The 22,135-nt window shown below is 29.5% G+C and overlaps 3 protein-coding genes and 1 long non-coding RNA gene across 4 annotated transcripts; 2 read left to right on the top strand and 2 right to left on the bottom strand.

Moving 5' to 3' along the window:
* Nucleotides 1-2,215: 2,215 nt before the first annotated feature.
* On the bottom strand, nt 2,216-8,990 carry retm (real-time). Its single transcript, XM_018548385.1, has 15 exons — nt 8,763-8,990; nt 8,332-8,481; nt 7,981-8,112; nt 7,682-7,810; nt 7,456-7,559; nt 7,069-7,148; nt 6,671-6,973; nt 6,446-6,534; nt 6,240-6,377; nt 5,973-6,093; nt 5,770-5,894; nt 3,592-3,838; nt 3,372-3,487; nt 2,562-2,704; nt 2,216-2,485 (listed from the first exon to the last, which is right to left on the bottom strand). The coding sequence occupies exons 1-15, from the start codon at nt 8,823-8,825 to the stop codon at nt 2,416-2,418; spliced, it is 2,010 nt and encodes a 669-aa protein (XP_018403887.1). The 5' UTR covers nt 8,826-8,990; the 3' UTR covers nt 2,216-2,415.
* Nucleotides 8,991-10,147: 1,157 nt separating this feature from the next.
* On the top strand, nt 10,148-10,901 carry LOC108780570 (uncharacterized). The gene is made up of 2 exons (XM_018548326.1): nt 10,148-10,469; nt 10,787-10,901. Exons 1-2 carry the CDS (start codon nt 10,148-10,150, stop codon nt 10,819-10,821), a joined length of 357 nt encoding a protein of 118 aa, XP_018403828.1. The 3' UTR covers nt 10,822-10,901.
* Gint3 (GDI interacting protein 3) lies at nt 10,808-13,621 on the top strand. The gene is made up of 5 exons (XM_018548392.1): nt 10,808-10,953; nt 12,097-12,243; nt 12,367-12,769; nt 12,852-13,147; nt 13,234-13,621. Exons 1-5 carry the CDS (start codon nt 10,877-10,879, stop codon nt 13,619-13,621), a joined length of 1,311 nt encoding a protein of 436 aa, XP_018403894.1. The 5' UTR covers nt 10,808-10,876.
* A 2,493-nt stretch (nt 13,622-16,114) lies between these two features.
* LOC108780653 (uncharacterized) lies at nt 16,115-18,157 on the bottom strand. The gene is made up of 3 exons (XR_001940910.1): nt 18,137-18,157; nt 17,946-18,033; nt 16,115-16,306 (listed from the first exon to the last, which is right to left on the bottom strand). It is a non-coding gene; the product is annotated as an uncharacterized LOC108780653 (long non-coding RNA).
* Nucleotides 18,158-22,135: the final 3,978 nt, after the last annotated feature.

Below are 22,135 nucleotides of genomic sequence, written 5' to 3'. Positions count from 1 at the left end.
TTAATATGAAATAATTTTATATTTTATCTCTTCTTAAGATGGATTGAAAAATGTAAGAGTTCCTGCATGATATATGTAAGGATATATAATATATAATATATATATATATATATATAATTCTCTCTGGAAATATATACTACATGTGTACCCTAGTCTAGCAATGTCAAAAGATTTCACACACACACGCACACACACATATACACAATAAATACGTAAATATATGGTTGCGAAGTATACATACGCTTCGTAGACTCCATATGAATTATAGAAAAGTGTTATAAAAAAACTACAAAGGAATTGTTAAACAATTTTTATTGTTACTTTTTTTACCTTGACTTAGGAAAATTTCTTAATATGTATCACATTTATTTACTGCTTATAAAATATTAAAATTAAAAACAGGTTTTTAAACTCAATAATAATCCTTGAATAAATCTGTTTGAACTTTATTGCCTTCAACGTTGTAAGTGATGACAATAGAAATAACAGTACTACCAGCTACGTCGCTACATTATGTGACATTTCAAAAATTAGTGACATACATAATTTTTTCTTATTTTGAGACAATGTTGTAATTTCTGAGTTATGTAGCTTCTAGTCATAAAGAAGATACAATTGCATACTGTGGAATAATAATAATTCTCTCTTGTCTTTATTAAAACAATAAGTTGTATACTATTCATATATATATTATTTTTTCATGTAATAATCTGCTACACATTTTACGTATGCTACATTTTAAAGTAACTAATTGTATCCTATAGACAAATGATAAACATGATGTCTTTAAGTAACTATTTAACAATTATTGGCCGGCCATACAATTTCAATTCATTTTATATCCTAGTACTAGTAAAATGTACTTAGAATGAACACAGATGTGTTCATTCTAAAATCTGCATTTGAAAAATATGTTTTCTCATTTGAACTATTAGTTGTAATCAGAAATCATCAAGACAGAATTTGTTAAGAAGACATAGAAAAATGTTTCTATTTATTGATACAACGAATTGATAATAGAGTTTGTGTTCTCACAAATTATGTCTTTTGATGATTAAAGATAATTTCTTACACGAAAATTATTTTAGCTTATATTTCTATACAATATTTGCCATCGAAAGTCTGAGCATTTTTATCATTATTTTTACATTATACACTGTAATTGACTATAATTATTTATAATATTTCGAGTATCCTGCGTTTTAGAATTAACTCTCTCTAATCGTTATTAATTTACATATTATTACGTGTTAATTTATTAGATAATTTATACTATTATCTATCTAAAATTAAGGATTGTTATTTGTGGACTACCAGAAAATTAACAATAACAGATTTATTAAAATATTATGTTACTGCCAAAACATTCATATATTCAATAAATAAATAATAAATTATATTCCGTATATAATTATATTGCTATCTCAAAACTAGTTTTTTCCACTTTCATTTATGATGTATTGTATTGAAAATATTTTTTATTAATTTTTATATTTGTTTTGGCACATAATAGGTTATTAAATGTATCATGTTCTTATTAATTTTTAAGTAGCTTAATTTGAATTTATAGTTACTACGATGTTTAATTTGAACAAGATATCAATAATATATATAGTAAATTAACATATTCTAAACTATAATTCTTTTCTAATTCTCTAGTTGGAGAACTTATTATTATATAATTATTAATTTTCTTGCACATAATATGTTCTGAGGAAGTATGTCAGAAATGATATAATGATAGCATAATGTGTTTTATCGTTCAACAATGAAATGTAATGGAGTTTCACTATAAAATTACTATTATGCTATAAAAATTAGTATGCTTATGCATTTTTCTTTAAGATAAAATTTTAATAAAATGTAAGTTTATGAGGGAAGAACGGTTTCCGTTACCCGTGTCCATTATGTAAATATATGTATATATAAATTAATATTAAATCACAATTCACTTGCACAATTTGGATTATCGTGCACTTTGGAGCTTGAAATTATAATATGCTCTTACAGTGAGATTTCTACTGTTTATGTTATGATCTATAAAATGTACATGACTCTGTTCTGAGTATTAAATTTAATTTAATTTATTTTTATATGAAAAAATAAAGTTTAAATATATTAGACAACATTATTATATACTGTATTATTGCTTAACAGCTTTATATAACATGATAACATGATTATGTAGTTATAGAAATGAGTATTTTAGGCTTAAGATTTGGAAACAATATTCAATTGTTTATGAGTAAAGAGAAGCTTTATCGCGTCAACAAAATTAAAATATTAGACTAAAATGTGAATTGCATTTTAGCTTCAATAAACATAAATGAGATTTGTGTTTTTATAACACATTACTAAAATATTACAAATAAAATTTCATGTCTCCTGCAATTCGACATTCGTACTCATTGCTTTTCATCTGGATAAAGATGAACTAGCTTCTGACCGTCCGCTTATGGCTGACTGTAAACTCATCATTGAACCTCTGAAGAAAGCCAAAAAAAAATATCATCGTAAGATTATTCTACATAAAAATGAAAATGTACATTATATATAAGTACCTGTAATGTGCAGATGGTAATGTTTCATAAAAGTACATAAGTTGAGCCTTATGAGAGCTAATGGATGGAAGAAATTCGACTTGATCTTCTTGATTTTGCCATTGTAATACATAAGTACCTGTATCCTGCATGATATGAGTACCCTATAATATAAAAAGAATTAATAATTCAATAGAATCGATAATTATGTAATTATAATTATTAATATTTGTGTACAAAATAATCACATACAATTATTCACAAAAATAGATAAGTTATGAGAAAATAATATATTACTATGAAAGATGTTTATATGCAAATTCTTTTACACAGAAAAAAATAAATTACAATTTAAATCATAATTTAATATATTATAATAATAAAGTTCAATATAAAAGAATTAATTAAATATTATATCGAGAATGTACTTTTGTCTTTTTGTGCCTTGTTCAATTTGTAATTGAGTGTCGTTTATTTGCTACAATACAATTCAACAACTCAAAAAACAAAATTTTCCAAAAAATGAATTTTAATATTTATTTCTACATTAATAAAATTTTGTAATATGTTACTTTTTAATGCAACTTAAGTGTAATAATTGTTTAATTGTAGAGGAATAAAAGTTCTTTTGGAATATATTTTTTTTAAGTTTCAGTTCTTTTCTGCAAGCAATTCAAAAATCAAAAATTTTGAATTATTGTATAGTTATTGTAACAAAATAAGCGCGATGTGTAAATATAAAGATATTAAAAATATTGACTTTATCAAATATATAAAATACAATATTAAATACAATATCAAATACAGTACATTAATTATATAAATACATACTTGGATGCTTTCACCATCGTGACAAATTATGCTATGTTCGACTTTAATGTAATTATCTTTCAATTCTTTTGCAGCAACAATTTCATGATCACCGCCTATTGCAAGCTCTGGAAGTTCTATAAAATCATTGCTTATAAATTGTGTATATTATATTGTTAAAATTTTAACGAAAAAATTTTATTTCTTTCATCATAGTACTGTTCCTAATATTAAAATGTACCTGAAATAGCACCATTTTCACTGTTTTGAGATTTGTGAAGCACTGTAAATATGACATTATGACGCATTACATCGAAATCCCACGTCAGGACAGCACCCGGATCATCCGATTCTATGAACACATGATGAGTTTGACCACGGCTCAAGCTAATAGAGTGATACAGACTGTGCTCGTGTTCACCGGTGGTACCTTCCAAATCCACTCTGTATAAGTTTTTCGGTACTACTCCACCTTCCATTACGTAGGTCTAATATTTGCAATAAAAATAGAATAATTTTAGACATATTTAATTGTATTTGTTTAGATTACTTATATAATCTTAAAGATATTTAAATAAGATTTTATGAAGATTAATAGCTACTCAAATTTCAGATATTTAATAGCTTTCATGAATTATTCAAAGTCTAAGTATATAATTTAAAGATGTATGTCAGTACCTCGAAGTTAATGTCATTGTCATAATATTTTGCTAAGGTTCATTCATGTATTTCGTATCTATATGTAAAATTTTTGAGTCAATTTATGGTACCGTTTTCAAAAAAATAATTACAAAAAATAGTATTCTGTAACACATATTCTTATATCGAGTACAATAGTGTACTGTACCGATCAGTACTGATTACAAGTCAAGATGACCAACTTTATTATTTAGTACGATATTGCCAAATTTTATTTATATATATTATATAAAATAATGTATTATATGTAGTATACTTCCAATTCTACCAATAAAAAAATAATTAGAAATGCAAATTTAGGTTGGTATTGGAAATCAACACAAAGCTTCTTTAACTCACTTTATAAATTAATTTCTTCAAAATTAGTTAATAATTGCGTTAGAAGTAAGTAGCAAACTAAAGATTAAATGTGACAGTAGCGTTTAAAAATCATTTTATAATTTAATAACAATTATTATATTATTATATATAATATTATTTTGAAATTTATTGAATGTAGATGGTCATTTGACTAGCTAGGTGCTGACATACATCTTTAATATATCAATTGTCGTGTTCATCAGATTCAACTGTTACTTTACGGAGCGGATCCATAAAGTAAAAATGAGCGCTCATTGCTATTGGTGTATTCTTTTAGACCATCCAATAGCAGCAATCGCTCACGGATCCGCTCCGCAACAGTTGAGTTTGCTGAACGCGACCATTGATAGATGCCTCTTTAAGCCTAATTTATAATAATAAAATATTCTGAAATTTTTGATTAACTATCAAGAATACGTAAAATTACTTCACTTTTTGTGTACGCAGTGTTGTTAATCTATATTTTCGAATTAGTGCTTGAATTTGCGTGCATTATATAGGTACATGATTTTGATTGTATCTCAAAACTATATATTTGATAATACATAGATAAATGTTTCAACGTGTAGACTATTGATAAAATTCCTGTATTTCATATATATGAATAAAAAAATTATGACATATGTAGATGATTCATATAAAATGGTCTTCTCTCAGATATGGATGATCACACATATAAGAACATACGAATATGACACACAGACAATGCCTATGTATCTAGCAACTGTTGATGTTACACATGACGATTTTTTGACCAATTTCTTTGATATTTCTAATATATAATGATACATACAATGTGCATTTTTAATAACTGTAAAAACGTCACATTTTTTTCACTAAAGCCAGTTAGCTGCAGAAAAAATTTCTATAACATAAATTTTGTATCGTTTTCTTACGCTGTTCGCAGTTGCGTCGAAAATGTAAAATCTTCGAGGTACCATATTATAGACTTCGCATATATTCATTTCCTAGTATTCAACACGCATACAAAAATACATTACTTCAACGTAAATAAATATGAAAAACGGCACTACTGTTCTTTTTTTTTTCGAAAAAAAGAAAATTGTAAATTTCATAAAATATTGCATTCAAAAAGTAACAACACATTAAAAATTATAATCCTTTAATGATAAATCATTATAAAATAATATATATTGTATTCTTTTTAAGAAAATATGATCAAAATAAGTTATTAACAATACATAGAAATAAATACATTATATGAAACCTGATAAATATTTTTATACTAATATAGACATTTTTTTTTATAACTATCCACAACTATGTATGTGTTAAGTATTTCTATTAATAAGTGCGATATTTACAATGTTTAATATTAATAATGTTTATTATCTCTTACCTCTGAGGAACCACCGAGGAAATCAGGGATAAATTCTTGATTAATATATTCACTAAGACCACCAGGTCCCTGTTCTTGGTAGTCTGTACCACAATAAAAAATAAACTTTTTTCTAGTATTTTCATCTGTAATTTTGATAAATAATATAATTAGAAAAATGTTATATTATATAATTTAATTAAGTTAATTTAAAAAATTCTTACTTATAAAAGTACTGATAAGTGTCCACAAAATAGGAAAACATCTGGGAGCACGCATGATTAAAACCCTTCCCATTGTTTCTGGATAATTTGCTTCAACTATTTCTATTATTCTCAATAATGCCTGAAGCACAAATTAAGCGAATATAAAATTATTAGATTTAACAGTATAATAATTTATAACAGTATATCAAGGAATTTTAGTTAAGTATTTATTTTCTTATAAAAATTTCTTAAAAACATTTATGTTATTTAAAATAACAATCATACTTTTATTCCAGGTCTCCATAGATGTCGCATATTTAAACCTTCTAAATCTATCAATAATGTCCATTGGGAGACCGGATGATCCCAAACAGTGGTAGCCTCTTCCATCAGGTGTAGACCTTCTTCACAGATATGTAAAGCCTATAGAAAAATAAGATATTATTGAATCACTTAAAAAAAATTTTAGATTTTTAAATATTTTAACTTACTAATAATAATAATTCATCTTCTCCAATAGATTTAAGTAGACCTTTAACATCCATCTGACCCAACCTTAAGATATATAAAGGTCGTCCGTCTACATCAAAGAATATATAAATAGAAGATGTGATACGTCAGATATTCTTTTATATCACATGTATTGACTCATTATTCTTCATACCGTAACTTAGGATAGCGTGACATTTGCAACAAGTTTACTATAGACTGATTACCTTTATCAAAGTGGTGCCAGCCACCAGGAAAATAATCTTTAACCACTTGTGGCATTTCATATTCTTCTAGAAGTTTATCGATCTGATGCTTCTTTCTCCAGTGTAAGGATTGTGTTAACATTTCTCTAGCCTTTTCAACAGAGAATTCCGTTGCCCTTAAGAATCGTAGAAGCGTTGCATAACCTGGTACGGAACTACCCCTTAGTTCTTCAATGCTATGTCTAAGCTGCACTAATTTACTTTCCTGTAGCATATCTAGTTTTCCTAAGTATCTCTCTATATAATCCGACGACAGTTGCATTTCTATAATTAAAGAAAATAAAAATAAAATTAACTACTTGTTATATGTAACACAACATCATAGCAAAATAATATATATTATAAAAGAGTTAATGTACCTCTGTTGCTGGGCAGTTTGTTGTCGGTATTACATAATTCTTTGTCACTATATAACTCACTATTTTCGTCCACATTTTTCCTATATAAAAAAAGTAACCATTGCAGACCGAAAATATTGCTCAATATAAATTGTTAGTATGAATTTAGGTAAAATGTGTTAAATGTTTAAGGCTGGAAATTAAAATTGTAATCTATAATTAATGTTTTAAATATTATTTTATAGAAGCAATCACTTGTATATGTGTGTGTGTGTGTGTGTGTATGTGCTCTTGATGTCTGAAGTGCTCGTCCATCATGATGTTCCCTTACAAGCAATGTGAAATTTATGCAATTAAGATTTACAAAAAGACTAATGCATTACATAAAATTTAATGCACTATACTTACTTTTCTTCTTCAGAAGATCTTTTCTGTGGATCTTTCCAAGGAGCAACATAGGTAATACCTTCTTCTTTCAATTGATTTATGAAATATTCGATAATTTCCTTACCCTGTAATTAAATATGTAATTACATTTTATGAAATAAAAAATTGTAATATCTATTTTATCATAACTGTATCATATCTGTTATTTCAAAAATAGGTATGATATAGTAGTTATTACATATATTACCTTAGCAATATTTTGTGCATATTGCTTCATCGCTAACTTTTCCATTGAGTTTTCAAAACCAAAAAAATTTTTAATATCTAAACTTGCAGTTTGCTCGAAGCAAGTCCATTCTGGATTTTCAGGATGAATCTAAAAACATATATATACAAACAATGGTACTAGACTATACAAATATATGTAATCAGAAAATATTCTAGACACAGTATTTCTAACATAAAGTAAAATTTTATAAGAATATATAAATCATATTATTATATATATTTTTTTCTTTAATAAATATATTTATATATAATACTTACAAAATATTTACATTTTTCAATAACAGTTACTCTAGTGGAAAAACTTTCATTGTATGCTTCTATTTCTAAAACACTATTACGCTTATTTAACACATTCCTCTGAATAAAGTATACAAAATCCACACCAATTATCTGAAATAAATTACTAATTAATGAATATAGGATTTACACTAATAAAAAATTATTTTAGTTCTCTAGATATATTTTTTAGAAATATTTTTACAATTACTGTATTATTTTCTAAAAAGATGATAAAATCTATTATAATTGGAAATACAGGATTTATCAAACTAAGTATCAGAGAATAAAGTATAGAAGACCTGACTTTTTTTTATATATATATGAACAAACCTTTTTTAAGATATAAGGTGCTTCAACATTTAATTTACACCGCCTTTCTGTGGTTCTAACAGCACCATCCTCACTTTCTTCATCCAACATAATTTCACATCCAACAAAAACTGGTATCTGTGGACAAGTTGGAAACCTACGCTCATATGCCTGTAAAAGAGAGAATAAAATTTTTTTAAATACCTTTTAATAAGCAAAAAGATCAACAAAAAATTTGTATGCAAATGAAATTTAAAAAAAAAATCGAGAAAAGAAAGGGACATTTAAAAAACAGTTACGTCTCCTATAGTTCAATATAGATATTCGCAACGAGAAATCGTTTATTGGATTTTCTGGGATATGGCATATGTTCTGTGAAGGACATAGAAGCACGAAATGCAATAAATATTTTATGACAGTCAAGTTTGAAGGCCGCATAGTATTAAACACACCATCATGACAAGAGCGAAAGGATGCTTGTAAACTCGCACGGGCGATTGGTATTGCTGAACCATGATTTCTGGTTCCTCCTCTCACGTGTTTACGTATCAAATCTACTCAGATTACACACGAGACCTATGATAATTCAATCACAGTATAGATATATACAGTATAGTCATTACAGATAATCAATTGGCAGACGGAAGCAGACGGAATTCACACTCACAGCGCTCTCACAAAAGTACGTGAAAGCACTGTCACTATTCAGCGATGACTAGATTGAATAAAAACTCGCGAACCCAGTGCCACTTTGTGGCCGTGATATTCAGTGCCACCTAGAAACCGATACTGTAACTTTTACCCCGGATCTACAATAGAGTTTTAAGCCATAAGAAATTGACCACTGACAGTCGATTATTCTTCTCACATTCGATTGTGATTGGTAAATTCCTTATGACTTAACACTTAAAACTTAGGTAATGGCTTATTGTAGAAGGCCTATTACGGCCTCTTAAAGCAAGGTTGTAGACCCAGCCTGTTATCAGTTTTTACTAGTAATGCTTTACATTATTTTTTTATTTAACAAGTTATATTTTTAATTTATTTCATAAGAAAACTGCAGAATATATTCTTGATTATACCAAAAACTTTACTTAGACCGGTATTCATAGTCAGTTCTTATTTGAAGACTGTCTTAAGTATGTCTTAAGATGCTAAAGCGACCCTCTGATTGGTTCGTAACTCTTCAAGACTGAACTTAAGATGGTCTTGAATATAAGAACTGACTATGAATACCGGCCTTTAAACCGTCAAATTTAGTCAAATAGATAAAATTAGAAAAAGCATTACTAGTAAGAACTGGTAACTTTTATGGAATAAAACGGCTCCATGAGACATAAGGCTGGAGTCACATTGAGCGGAAATCTACAGCGGAACGGAACAGCGAGACCAATCACAATCGCAGAAAATAAAGTAGCGGAATGATTGTAGAGTTCTGATTGGTTTCACTGTTCCGTTCCGCTGTAATTTCCGCTCAATAGGCGCGTTCAGCGGACTCAACAGTTGAGTGAGCGTTCGCTATTGGTGTATTCTTCTAGATTAAAAATTCTGATTGGATGATCTGAAAGAATACACCAATAATAGCGAGCGCTCACTCAACTGTTGAGTCCGCTGAATGCGCTCAATGTGACTCCAGCCTCGCCTCAGTATAATGATCGATGTGACGATTGAAAACCTGCGTGGCTTCCTATACATTTAATCTTTTGCGAATTGTGGAGCTCCGAGCTGTAACTATAACCTTCGCTCTGCTACGAATCGTGATCAACTGATAAGATCTGGATAAGCTTGAGATTGATTTGAGTGATAATTTCGATACAAAGAATTTCTCCCTCATGTGATGAGCAGCGCATGTGAGGATTCGTGTCCTTGGACGAACTATTTGTCGGAGGCGATCAATAAATACGTACTCAATCTGTTTTCATTCCTGTCGACGACATTCGGTCTAACCTTTAATTTTGGCGACGTCGTCAGCTCCGATGACGAGACGTCGTTAAAATACCGCGAATTCCTCCACGAATTGATAGCATTGCTATCATTTGACGATTTCCAGCTACAACTACTCAAAGTCTTCCTGTTGACATTTCTAAGCAGCGTGGCATTGATCTTTGTTGCTTGGCATATTTACGGCTACAGAATTACGGAGCAGTTCATGAAGACAGGTGAGATCGCGCGAACGCTTTTCCCTTTTACGCGTAATTATAAAAATCATTATTATATAAAGGATACCAACATCTTTATCTTTTTGTTATTGTAATATTGTATTTAAGAAAGATATAAATGATAAAAATATTGTAATTTAATGATGATAATTTTTAGACGAATTAACAATGATTTTTAAATATTTTAATAAATAAAAGTGTATTGAGAAGGGCTACAAGCCAAAAACAATAGATTTAATGTTTGCAAATAAAAGTGAATTTAATTTATTACTTGAGCTATTCTCTGTACCATATATTTTAAATATTTTATTTTTTAGGTGCTGTTGAAGATTGTAATTCATCAATTGAGTAATATATATATTAGATATTTGACTATTACTGGATAGTCTACTGACTTTATAACAAATATGGCTGATAAAATCAAGTCTTTTTTTCAAAAAAAGAAAACAAATGCAAAATTTATGAAAGCGGGAAAGGGATACAAGTAATTGCAAATAATAATAATATAAATCAAAAAGGATTTGCTATAACAGTGTGCTAATATACATTTTGTAAAAACAGTGTAAATGGACACTAAAATTAAAGTAAATGTGAAAAATATTGAATCATTTGTTTGCCTATGTCGTGAAACTAATTTACAATGTAGCAGAACATGTGATATTAATACTTTTTATATCACATTAATTTTAGATCAAAAACTTTCAATAAAATTTATAGAAATCAACACAGAATAAAAAAGTATATAAAACTAATTAATACAAACAGGGCTACGAGCCAACATTCGTTGAAATATAAAGGTCTTAGTAAATATAAAATGTCATTAGTTAAAAATAAATATAAAGTTTAATAAAATTTAAAAACAGACGTTTCGACCTTAATTAGGTCATTATCAATGTTAAGTCGCAATATCGTTAACGTTGTACAAACAAAGAAATTATAAAAATTCACGAATACATAAGTAAAAATATTAATAAAAAACGATATTTATTTTTAACTAATGACATTTTATATTTACTAAGACCTTTATATTTCAACGAATGTTGGCTCGTAGCCCTGTTTGTATTAATTATTTTTTAAATTTATTGAGCCTTGTTATTTACATATTTTTTTAGTATATAAAACTATTATTACACGCCTATTATTACAAGCCTACAATTGTTTAATATTGCAGTGTAATTCTCGACTTACAATTTAAATATTCTGTCAAATACTGAGATGTTTGAGGCTTTTATTCTTGGACTTTAGTATTATGACATTTCTTATTTGATGCTATTTTGTAATTATACAATATGACAATTTAAATATTTATTAGTAGTAGAATGAAGATCGATTTATTAATATTTAATAAATAATATTAATTTATTAATATGTTAATATTATAGTAAAGAAAACTTAAAACGACGAATACAAAACGTTTGTATTTTCTACTAATATAAATTCCACATATTTCGTAGCCTCTATTGCTCTATTCTTTAATTTATTGTTTTTTTGTTTTAGAGTTTATTGCTTTGTTTTTACACAATGTGTGTTAGCTCACTGTTGCAGCAAGCTTTTAATTGTTGATATAAATTTAGCGATAACATTGTCAGATTAATGATATCTAATTACACTGTCAATTTATATACAGATTAACGGATTCTACTAGTATATGTACTTCGACAGTACCCAAAGAACCACTGAGAAGGGCGGAGCCTACAGAGGAAGCTAAAATAGCGGGCCAAGCTGCCTTAGCAAGATTAGAAGCAAAGAAAAGTGATAAACCAAGATTTAATACGTGCGTAATATTTAAGATTTTTTTGTATTTATTACAATATATGTTTATATATTATTATTTAATTTTAGCAAGATTATTAGAATTTTTATCATGTCAATCTGATTAATAGTATTATGATTATAGATCATATGCTGCTATTCAAGCTCAAGTTAAGCGTGAACTGGAATTAGAAAGAAAAGCAGCAGAGCAGAGTTTACAACCGACAGAAGATACAGCATTAAAAGAAAAAAAAATAGTAGATCCTTCTATTTTTGCAGTTACTGATGTATTCTTCCGTTGCCCATATTTATCTGATGAAATATTGTCGCGGGACGAGTGGAAAAAGAAAATAAGAGAATTTCTATATGAACAATTAATAGGAGAAGAAGCAGGATTAACAGCATGTTTAATTATTCAAAGTTGTAATTCTGGAAAAGAGAGGATCGAAAGTTGTGTAGAAACGCTTGGCAAATATTTGGACAATATTATTAACAATCCGGACGTTGAGAAATATTGGAAAATCAGGATGTATAACAAAATATTCCAAGTAATACTGTCTCTTTTTAATAGCTTTTTAAAATAATTTTAATTTTAAAATACCTTATATGTAATGACCTATATTTTTATAGGAAAAAGTTTTGCCTATTGAAGGAACATTAGATTTCTTAAGAGCTGCTGGTTTTGAACAGCAAAAATTACTGCATAATGAGAACGAAGAAGACTTCTTAGTATGGAGTCCTGATAACTGTGACATTGAAAATCTTACGATATTAAATGAAGCATTAATATCTGCTGAACCCATTCCTATCGAATTAGATAGGAATTTACAAGTATTAATGCCTAGTCAAGCTCGTGTGAGAAATGAATTGCCACCCAGTTTCTTCACGATAAGTTCAGAAGAAATAAAAAAAGAACAACAGCTGCGGTAAGTTTATACAGAATGTATTAGATGGAAGAATGTTTCGGAATATCTAAATAACATAAATAAATGAAAACATTGATTATTATTAGGACGGAAGCCGTAGAAAGAAACCAAATGCTAAGAACAAAGGCTATGAGGGAGAAGGATGAGCAGCGTGTACTTAGAAGATATAAATTTGCCGTACTTCGGATTAAATTTCCAGACGGAATAATATTGCAAGGTACTTTCTCGGTACACGAGAAGTTTCAAAATGTAACCGAGTTTGTTGCTGAAAATTTGGTTGATGATAAAGTGCCCTTTTTGCTGATAACACCAGACGGAATTAAGCTAATAGATGAATGTCATGGAAAAACACTTTTAGAATTACGATTAATTCCTACAGCTGTAGTGGAATTCTCGTGGAACGTAACTGGCAAAGAAAGTATGCCTAAGAGATATTTGAAAGAAGATGTGCTTTCTTATATACAAACGGTTTGAAAATAATACATATTCTCATTCTGGTATAGATAATAATTCAAAACGTTTTTTTTAAAAATATTTTCTTGACATTTCTAACATTATTGTCATAATTTTCTGGTCATTCCAGTTTTTTTGGAAAATTTTTTTCTGTTATATTGCGTCTATTTCTTGTACACTGTTAGATATCAAAAGAGCAATGGTAACCCAATCTCTTGAGTTTGACATCATTTTGTTATTTTTAACTTCCAGGTGTGTCCAAATGTAAATTAATTAATTTTTGTGATTAGTTTTAACATAAACAATATGCATTAATGTTTGCACTTAGTAAATGAAAAATTTGAACACACAATAAGTAAGAAACAATGCCTATACTGATCGAAGCTACATCTTGAGATCTTTAAATAATTTCATATAAATTTATATATATATATATATTAAATTTGAATCAAGTTTAATACATTTTCTTAAGATAAACTGTTTAGCTAAATTAATGACGTAGTAACAAGGAGCAATAATAACTTACAGAAAAAAACTGATAAAAAAATAACTCAAATTGGATACAATTTGACATTATGAATTTAACAGTGTACATTATTATTTATATCAAAACCCTAATTATATATGAAAAGATCAGAATATGTTGATCAGATTTTTAATATGAATAAATTTCTTATCATTGAAGTATATACATTTATCTATTCCATTATTTATAATATAAATAAATGTAAAGAAAATATGCAATTTTATTATATTTTTCAATTATACTAATATAATATATGTATATAAATAAGCATTAAAAATATTTATTTATTCTTACATATCTTATAACACATGTTTTTTTGTGATCATATTTATTTAAAGTAATTCTGTTGCATATTTAATTGAAGAATATATAATTATATAAATAATGAATATGTATTGATTCATGCTTGAAACAAAATTGATTATAATAATATTAGATCAATCGGAAAGTTCCGTCCATCTAGCGGCGAGTATCTATATAGCTGGAACTGTCAATAACTCTAATGTCTAAATCAAGCTTAATTTTTTAGTTTTACTGTCAATAAAATTTAGTATATAAAAGTATACGTTTGCATCAATAACATTGTTTCTGACTGCATCGAAAATGTCGAAATTTGAGCCAAATAAATTTCATTTGCGCGAAGTGTTAATCTTTTGCTTCAAATGGAAAAAAACTGCAGCAGAAGCTCATCGAATGTTTGTAGAAGTTTATGCTTTTTCCGATAAAGCATGTAAGAAAATGATTTCAACGCTTTTAAAGTAATGATTTTGATGTGGAGGACAAAGAGCGTTCTGGCCAAGAGCATTTAAAGACAAAGAATTGCAGGCATTGGTGGATGAAGACTCATGTCAAACGCAAAAACAACTTGCAGAAGCATTAAATTGTGCTCAATCTGTTATTTCCGATCGTTTAAAAGTTTTAGGAAAAGTCTACAAGGAAGGAAAATGGGTCCCATATGAACTGAAGCCAAGAGACGTTGAAAGGCGAAAAATCACCTGCAAAATTCTGTTTGCTAGGCAACAAAGAAAGAGTTTTTTTTGCATCGAATGACTGGTGATAAAAAGTGGATCTATTTCGATAACGCCGAAAAACCATTTGCGATCCAGGCCAACCATCGATATCGATGCCAAAACGCAATATTCATGAGAAGAAGGCCGTGCTCTGTATATAAGGGGACCAGAAGGGTGTAGTGTACCATGAGCTATTGAAATCTGGTCAAACAGACATAGGGGATGTCTACCGAGAACAAATAATCCGTGCCGAGTATTGTGCGAAAAACGATCGGAATTGATTGATGTAGGTTTTTTATTTTGTTTCTTAAATAAAATCATACTTTTTGCAACAAAAAAAAAACGAACGGAACTTTCCGATTGACTTAATACATACTAATGGCAATGGCTACATTTAATAGAGAAAACCAATTAGCGCTTAGTAATTGATTCGTACATTGAAAAAAAAGTCCTTTCTCGACAAAACTGCAAACAAGCAGTACTTGAACACCTCATAAGAAGGTTCGAAATAATTATTTTCAATAGAGGAGATCATAACCAATCAGGGTTCGAAAAAAAATTCGGATTTTTTTAGGATTTTAATAGGTGTTATTGGTTTTTTCAGGATTTTATGCATTTTTATTCTTTATAGTTCAATATTAATGGTTAGTAAAACTCACTATTCAATATAATATAATAGATAATTGTATTATAATATTTTGTAAAGGTAAAATTATGTTTAATTATATTAATCCAATACTTAATTAGATTATTTTACTAAACATTTGGTATAGCTATTACCAAACTCTTTTCAATGTACACTTAGATCTAGCGGAGAACTAAAGTTAATTTAAAGGCGAAAGATTTATTTGTGATTTTTACTAACTAGAAACTAGAGTGAACTAAAGGTAAGAACCAATCATATTAAAGAATAACTAAGCGCTAATTGATTAATTTTCTCTGCTAAACTCAGACATTGTATATAATATTACAGAAGACTCGGATTTTACGTTTAAATTTTTTAATTGTTATATTTATTTTCTATCAAACATCCGTATCTCATCCACATTGTAGTATGTTGCGCCTTCAGATTTGTACAAACATAGCATGAAGTACGAAGCGTTGCCTGCTCTCAGGGAAACCGGTTATTCGTGATGAACGGCATATAGTTCTGTGTCTCTTAATAATTATCTAAAACCAGTTTAGACATTACTTAAGCCAGCGACACACAATGTTTGTTTTCCTGCTGGATTGCTAGTTGTATTCGAATCTTGCCACCGTATTGGCTGCGGTGTTGACAGTGTCAGTATCGCAGCCAATTCGATAGCAAGAATCTGATTCAGCTAACTATATATATATATGTATAGGTACGAATATGTAAAATGAAGATTTCTCTCATAGCGGTATTGTGACAAAGTAACATACAAACGGTAATGTGCGTATATACATTTCGATTCTCGCAGAAACAAAACTTATATTCTAGATATTTATATATAATATAATACCATAACGCTACAAGGAATCCTCTTAAAAAAATATTTATTAAATTGAATAATTTGTGTATCTAGTTGCACTTGATAACGGTGTAAGCAGGTTTTCGATCCAGTTGGACGATTCATGCGCGATTTCACGAAAGTTGCCTCGCATGTCGCGTGCAATATCGACCGACACTCCCAAATGCGTGTGTAAAACGCAATACGCACCGGCTGTCGCGGCTGTTCCGTATTGTTGTATGTCATACGCTTTTTTAGCCGCATTGTTCGAACCGGATCGCTCGCGTTTCCTGTTGCGTGCCTGAATAGGGCTTAACGCTGCATTTAGGCGCGTGTGCAACTCGGCGCGAGAAATTTTTATTTTTTACTGATGTACGTACCTAACGCGTAAAGGCACATTTTGGGAAAAGATTAAATAAGCAGAAAAAAAATAAGACGATTGTATTTGCTAATAAATTTTCTCTAGCATTTAGGCGACGCATTTTTCTGTATCGAGTTTTAGGGATTTCTCGCTTGATTTTATTTTATCTCTATTTATATCGTGTATTTATACATACCATAAGTATCAAAATTTTTTTCATATTTAATAAAATTTTTTGCAGAATTGAATTTAATCTTATCATAATTAATATTGTAATTTCTTTTTTATATTTTGCCTGTAAAACGTATTGTTAGCTATTGCTAGTATATGTATATAATGATTATTAATATTGTATTATATTTTGCAATTTTTACAAATATAATAAAATTTGCATTAATAATACGAAACACTTTTGTTTTTGAACAAATATATATATATACTATATATAACAAATATATATATATATATATAACAGCTCAATCTATTTCCATATATTAAATTAACAAATATATCCAAGAATAGAAATTCTTGAAATTATAACAAATTGAATGCTTGAGAAAACGCTTCTTCCTAAATTGCTTTCAGTTCAATCAAAATTTTAAAAAGTAAAAATATGCGGTGCTAACTTCGCGTGGCACTGCAAGATTCGAGAAAGTCAATTTTTTGACGGAATCTTATCATTCTCGAAGAGTTCTACAGTTCCTGATCGATTATAGCAATAGTTCCAGCCATTAAATATTTTTAAATAAATTTTTAAAATAAAAGAGCTAGCACCTCAAGTTTCAAAAAAATTAATTTTTCTTGCGCCTTTTTTTTTATTCGAAAAGTTACACAGTTCCTGATAAGTTTTAGTGACACTACCGACCATTTTAATATGTTTAAACAATTTTTTAATCCGAGCACTGGTACCGCACGTCAAGAGTAAAGTACCTCTAAACAACCAGTATTGACCGACCTTTTGGCTTTTTATACTTACATTCTTTACTATTTTTGTTGCTCATTTTAAAGGAAAAAGACAAATTTTTTAAATCTGTTTTCATCCTTGCACGGAAAGGTTAAATCGTCTGTAACGTCAAAATCAGGAAGGAAGATTAATGCGGGGTCTATAATAGAAGTTGTAGAGTCTTGAGTCTATTAATTTTTGCAGTATAAAACGAAATATGTTACTTTTCGCAATTAAATGCGACTAAATGCTGAAACATAATAATATTCATGAATTAAATAAAACGTGCTTCTTTTCGCGAAATCATGAAATATTTTGTTTTTCATACGACATGAAATGAAACGTACTACTCTTCGTTGCAGGCTTCGATATTATCATCGACTAATTTTCAGTGGAATTTTTCTAACATGGAACAATTTTTATCGCAGTTTTCTACCTGCGATAATGGACTTTCTTGTCGATGTTTTGCATTGTCCTTCGATTTACCGCATCCTCGTGGTTAGTTTCTCATCCCGATCGGCATTGCACCTTGTGGTTAGATACATCGATGGTTCTCCGGTCTGCTTTCTTCATATTACAAAGAGGTATAGACCTTCAATTCTCCCTCCCCCCCCTCTCCCGCTCTACTTCGAATACGACGAATTTATTGCAAACGTCAATAACATTTAATCCTGTTAAATCGGGTTTAACACAAAGAGAAAAATCGTTTCGACGTTTTAAATCCTTTTAAGGGGATGCTGGACTGACTAAATTATTAATATTAATCATATAAAAATCTTCGAATTGACTAACGAAAAAAAGTTAAAAATTTGTTTAACTTTTTTTTCGATTTTAGTTAAGGTCCACTGCAACATCTACTTTTTCGTCTACTTTAATCCTGTAAAAGAATTTTTCATTCCGTTTAGTTAATTTGGAGACTTTTATACAATTGTAATGTCAATAATTTGTTCACTCCAGTATCTTCTTAAGTTAACAGTGTTTTTGTTATATATGCGTTCTTTAATATTTTTAATAACAATTATTGTGGAACAGGTAACAGTTGGAAGTCGTAATATACACATACATATTTCGAATATTAATTAAAATGTGCAAAATATTTATAAGCGTATTGGAAAAAAATATACTTTACTGTATAAATGGATTGGAGGTGCTTCATTACATAATATTTGGAAGTTGTGCAATTATTTTACTTGGATTTATAACGTTTTGACTTACATTTTTATTTATAACGTTTTACCTTTCATTATTACTTCAACTTACAAAAGGTTTTAAAATTGTAATAAATTTAACACAATTTTTCAAAAAAAAAATTAATTAAAAAATTTTTCAGAAACTGATTACATATATCTTTAATCGTTGCGATAATTTTTTATAATATATAATTTTTTAAATGGTAATTTAAAAAAAGCAAGTTTCTCCTTTCTCCTGAAAAAATAGAATGGCATTTACAACGTTTTGCTTTGGCACGCTTTGGCCTCAATTAGAATTATATTGAAATTGTGTATCGAATTGAGGATATATTTCTACTTCTTATCCGTGTATATAAATCAAAATGTTCTGTCAGTCTGTTTTAACAATTTGATGAAAATGACTGGAATTGTAGAGATTGCAGAAGTATAAGTGTATCATTCCAATAATTGCGTATCCCTTAGTTTAAAGGTAACGTATAGAATTATGATGCAACTTCTCGCGCGTATCGGGAGTACGCATTTGATTATACCATGAGGTTATTTGCGGTAAATCAGCGGTTTAGCGCAGCACGTAATGACAGAATCGTGATATATTTGCGATTTTCAACGTTCGACCGCGTGTATCTAATAGCTGCACATTAGAATGTATACATGGCCGCGGGATGCATTCGTAAATGCTCGCGTGTGCACAATCCGCGCGCTTCGTAATTCTCGCATACCGCGAATCGTCGCTCTTTTGCAATCTGCTTAACGATCCCGGCACACCTGTTGCAGAAACAGGTAGCAATGATCGCGGCGAGCCTGTTCTTTTCCCCATACGAGGGAGAAGTGATATCGGAATATCTGTCAGAAAGATTTGCTGAGCGTTATAAGCTGCCAATGTAACTATTAAGTTCGTGTCGTTTGCGAAGTTCCCGCGTTTAAAGTGTATAAAATAAAATTGCACAATGGTTATACGCTCATTTACATTTTTAAAGCTAATGGAATTTACCCTGCATAGAGCGAAAAGAAAAAACAACGATATAATAGGAGGAGAGATCAATCCTGTTTAGGTCTGAATTTAATTTGTAACCGAAATTTGAATTTAATTTGTAGCTTGATGTCAAATGAAAGATTAATCGAAATCAAGGATTCGAGATCTCTCGTGTGTAACGAAATGATTTTGATGCCGCCAGTGTTGTGCATAGATGATTTTAAAATTAGCTAGATAAAGATAAGATGAAAATTTGAAAATTTATCTTAGATAAGATAAAGATGATTACATTTAAATTAATCTAGATAATATAGATAAATTTATCTGACAATTTATCTAAAAATTCTAGATAATTTTTTATGTTTAAGACTATTTATAAATTAAGAATCAGTTTTTTCTCAAAATAATTAAAAAATATTAAATTTTAATATGTAACTTTGTCTCTTACAATGTCTCTCACAATTTTCAAAAAAATAATGAAGAATCACATAAAAATTCTATACAGTCCTTTTCCTCTATATTAGTTGCATGAAAGCAAGCATGTCATAATCATTGCGGTTATGAATAATACGTTGTATTATGAATAATAGTGTATCTTATAATATTAATAATAACATTCTTTTAAACATAGTGAAAGACATAGGTCAAAAACTTTTTTCGATTTCGGATTAGTGTCGTCCATGAATCGAGCATCGCATACTACGATAAAACATCAACGAAGTGAGAAGTAGGAACAGTAGAGTGTGAATACCGACACGATACATTTCGATTTCAAGCAAAAAAAATACCGACTTTGGGCAGCTCTGGGTTAATCAATCAGAATTGAGCGTCCTAGTGCAGGAATAAAAAGATCATTTGAGAGCAATGTGAATGATTATATATTCTATTAGATGCACTCACTCTCTTCCTGAGGCTGAAAATTTTTCTGTAAACATGAACTACGTAGAAGAAAAAATTATAATATTTTCACATTTTTAGAGCAATGTAAAATATAAACCAAAGTATCTAAACATCATTCTAGATAAAGATGATACTTTTTTTTCATCTAAAATGCAGATAAAGATAATTAATATTTTTATTATCTAGATAAAGATAAGATGGCATCAAAATTTCATCTAGATGATCATCTAGATAATTTTATCCAGATAAGATCGAACACTGGATGCCGCTCTTACGCTCGTCGACGTTAAGAAGTGCGAAGTGACAAGATCCGAAAGAGACGATACTTAACTGGTTTACGCACGCAAAGGAAACCCGGGCGAAAGAAGACGATACCGCGCAAGGGCGGCGGGCGGGGCGGCGGCACATATTGCGATCGGGTGATGAGGTAAAAAGGAAAGAGCCGTAAAGAGCATCGGAAGCGAACGGTGCGGCGCCCGAGGTTATTGCTGGAGCGAGAAGGACGGGCGGAAAATGAGTTCGAACGAAGTATACGCCCATTCCCGCTTAGAATCTAGTCTACCGGAAATTTGCAGTTACCTTGCATTCCTCGCAGGGTCGAATGCCCAGGGGGGCGCCCCTCCGGGAGATCGTTAATTGCTCGTGGCTGAAACGGGATTTCCAATTTCTGCATTCGTCGCGGGGATGATTTTCATCCGTCGGATGAAAAAAACAGATTTTGACGGCGGAAAGTGTTACAACGGACGGTGTGCGATTGTCAATAAAGGCATACAGACGGACTGAATTTCGCGAAATTCAGACACAAAGATTACGAGTCTTTCTTTATTAGATGTCAAAGGATTCATCATGATTGAATCCCTTGAGTTAAATAATATTTTGTTAGTTTTAATCTTCATGTGTGTCGAAACCTCTTTCGATAAGTTACTCCAAGATCTAGAATGAAATAAAATCGACATATAGAGCCGATCATATTTATTTTTCAGAGTAGAATATTTTAATCTTAAAAATGAAAAATTATAAAACTTAGAATAAAGTATTCTTGATGTTAGCTAATTAATTTTCTTAATAGAAAAATTTAAATTCGACACAATATTCTTCATTTAAAACATTCTTATTCTGTTCCTCTGCGGAAGGAATTTTATTAATATTTTTCGGCAACA

This window comes from Cyphomyrmex costatus, unplaced genomic scaffold, assembly GCF_001594065.2.
Source record: "Cyphomyrmex costatus isolate MS0001 unplaced genomic scaffold, Ccosl1.0 scaffold72, whole genome shotgun sequence".
In the NCBI taxonomy this organism is placed as follows: domain Eukaryota; kingdom Metazoa; phylum Arthropoda; class Insecta; order Hymenoptera; family Formicidae; genus Cyphomyrmex; species Cyphomyrmex costatus.
The sequence above is the reverse complement of the archived record's forward strand: the minus strand, read 5'-3'. Positions and strand labels throughout refer to the sequence as shown.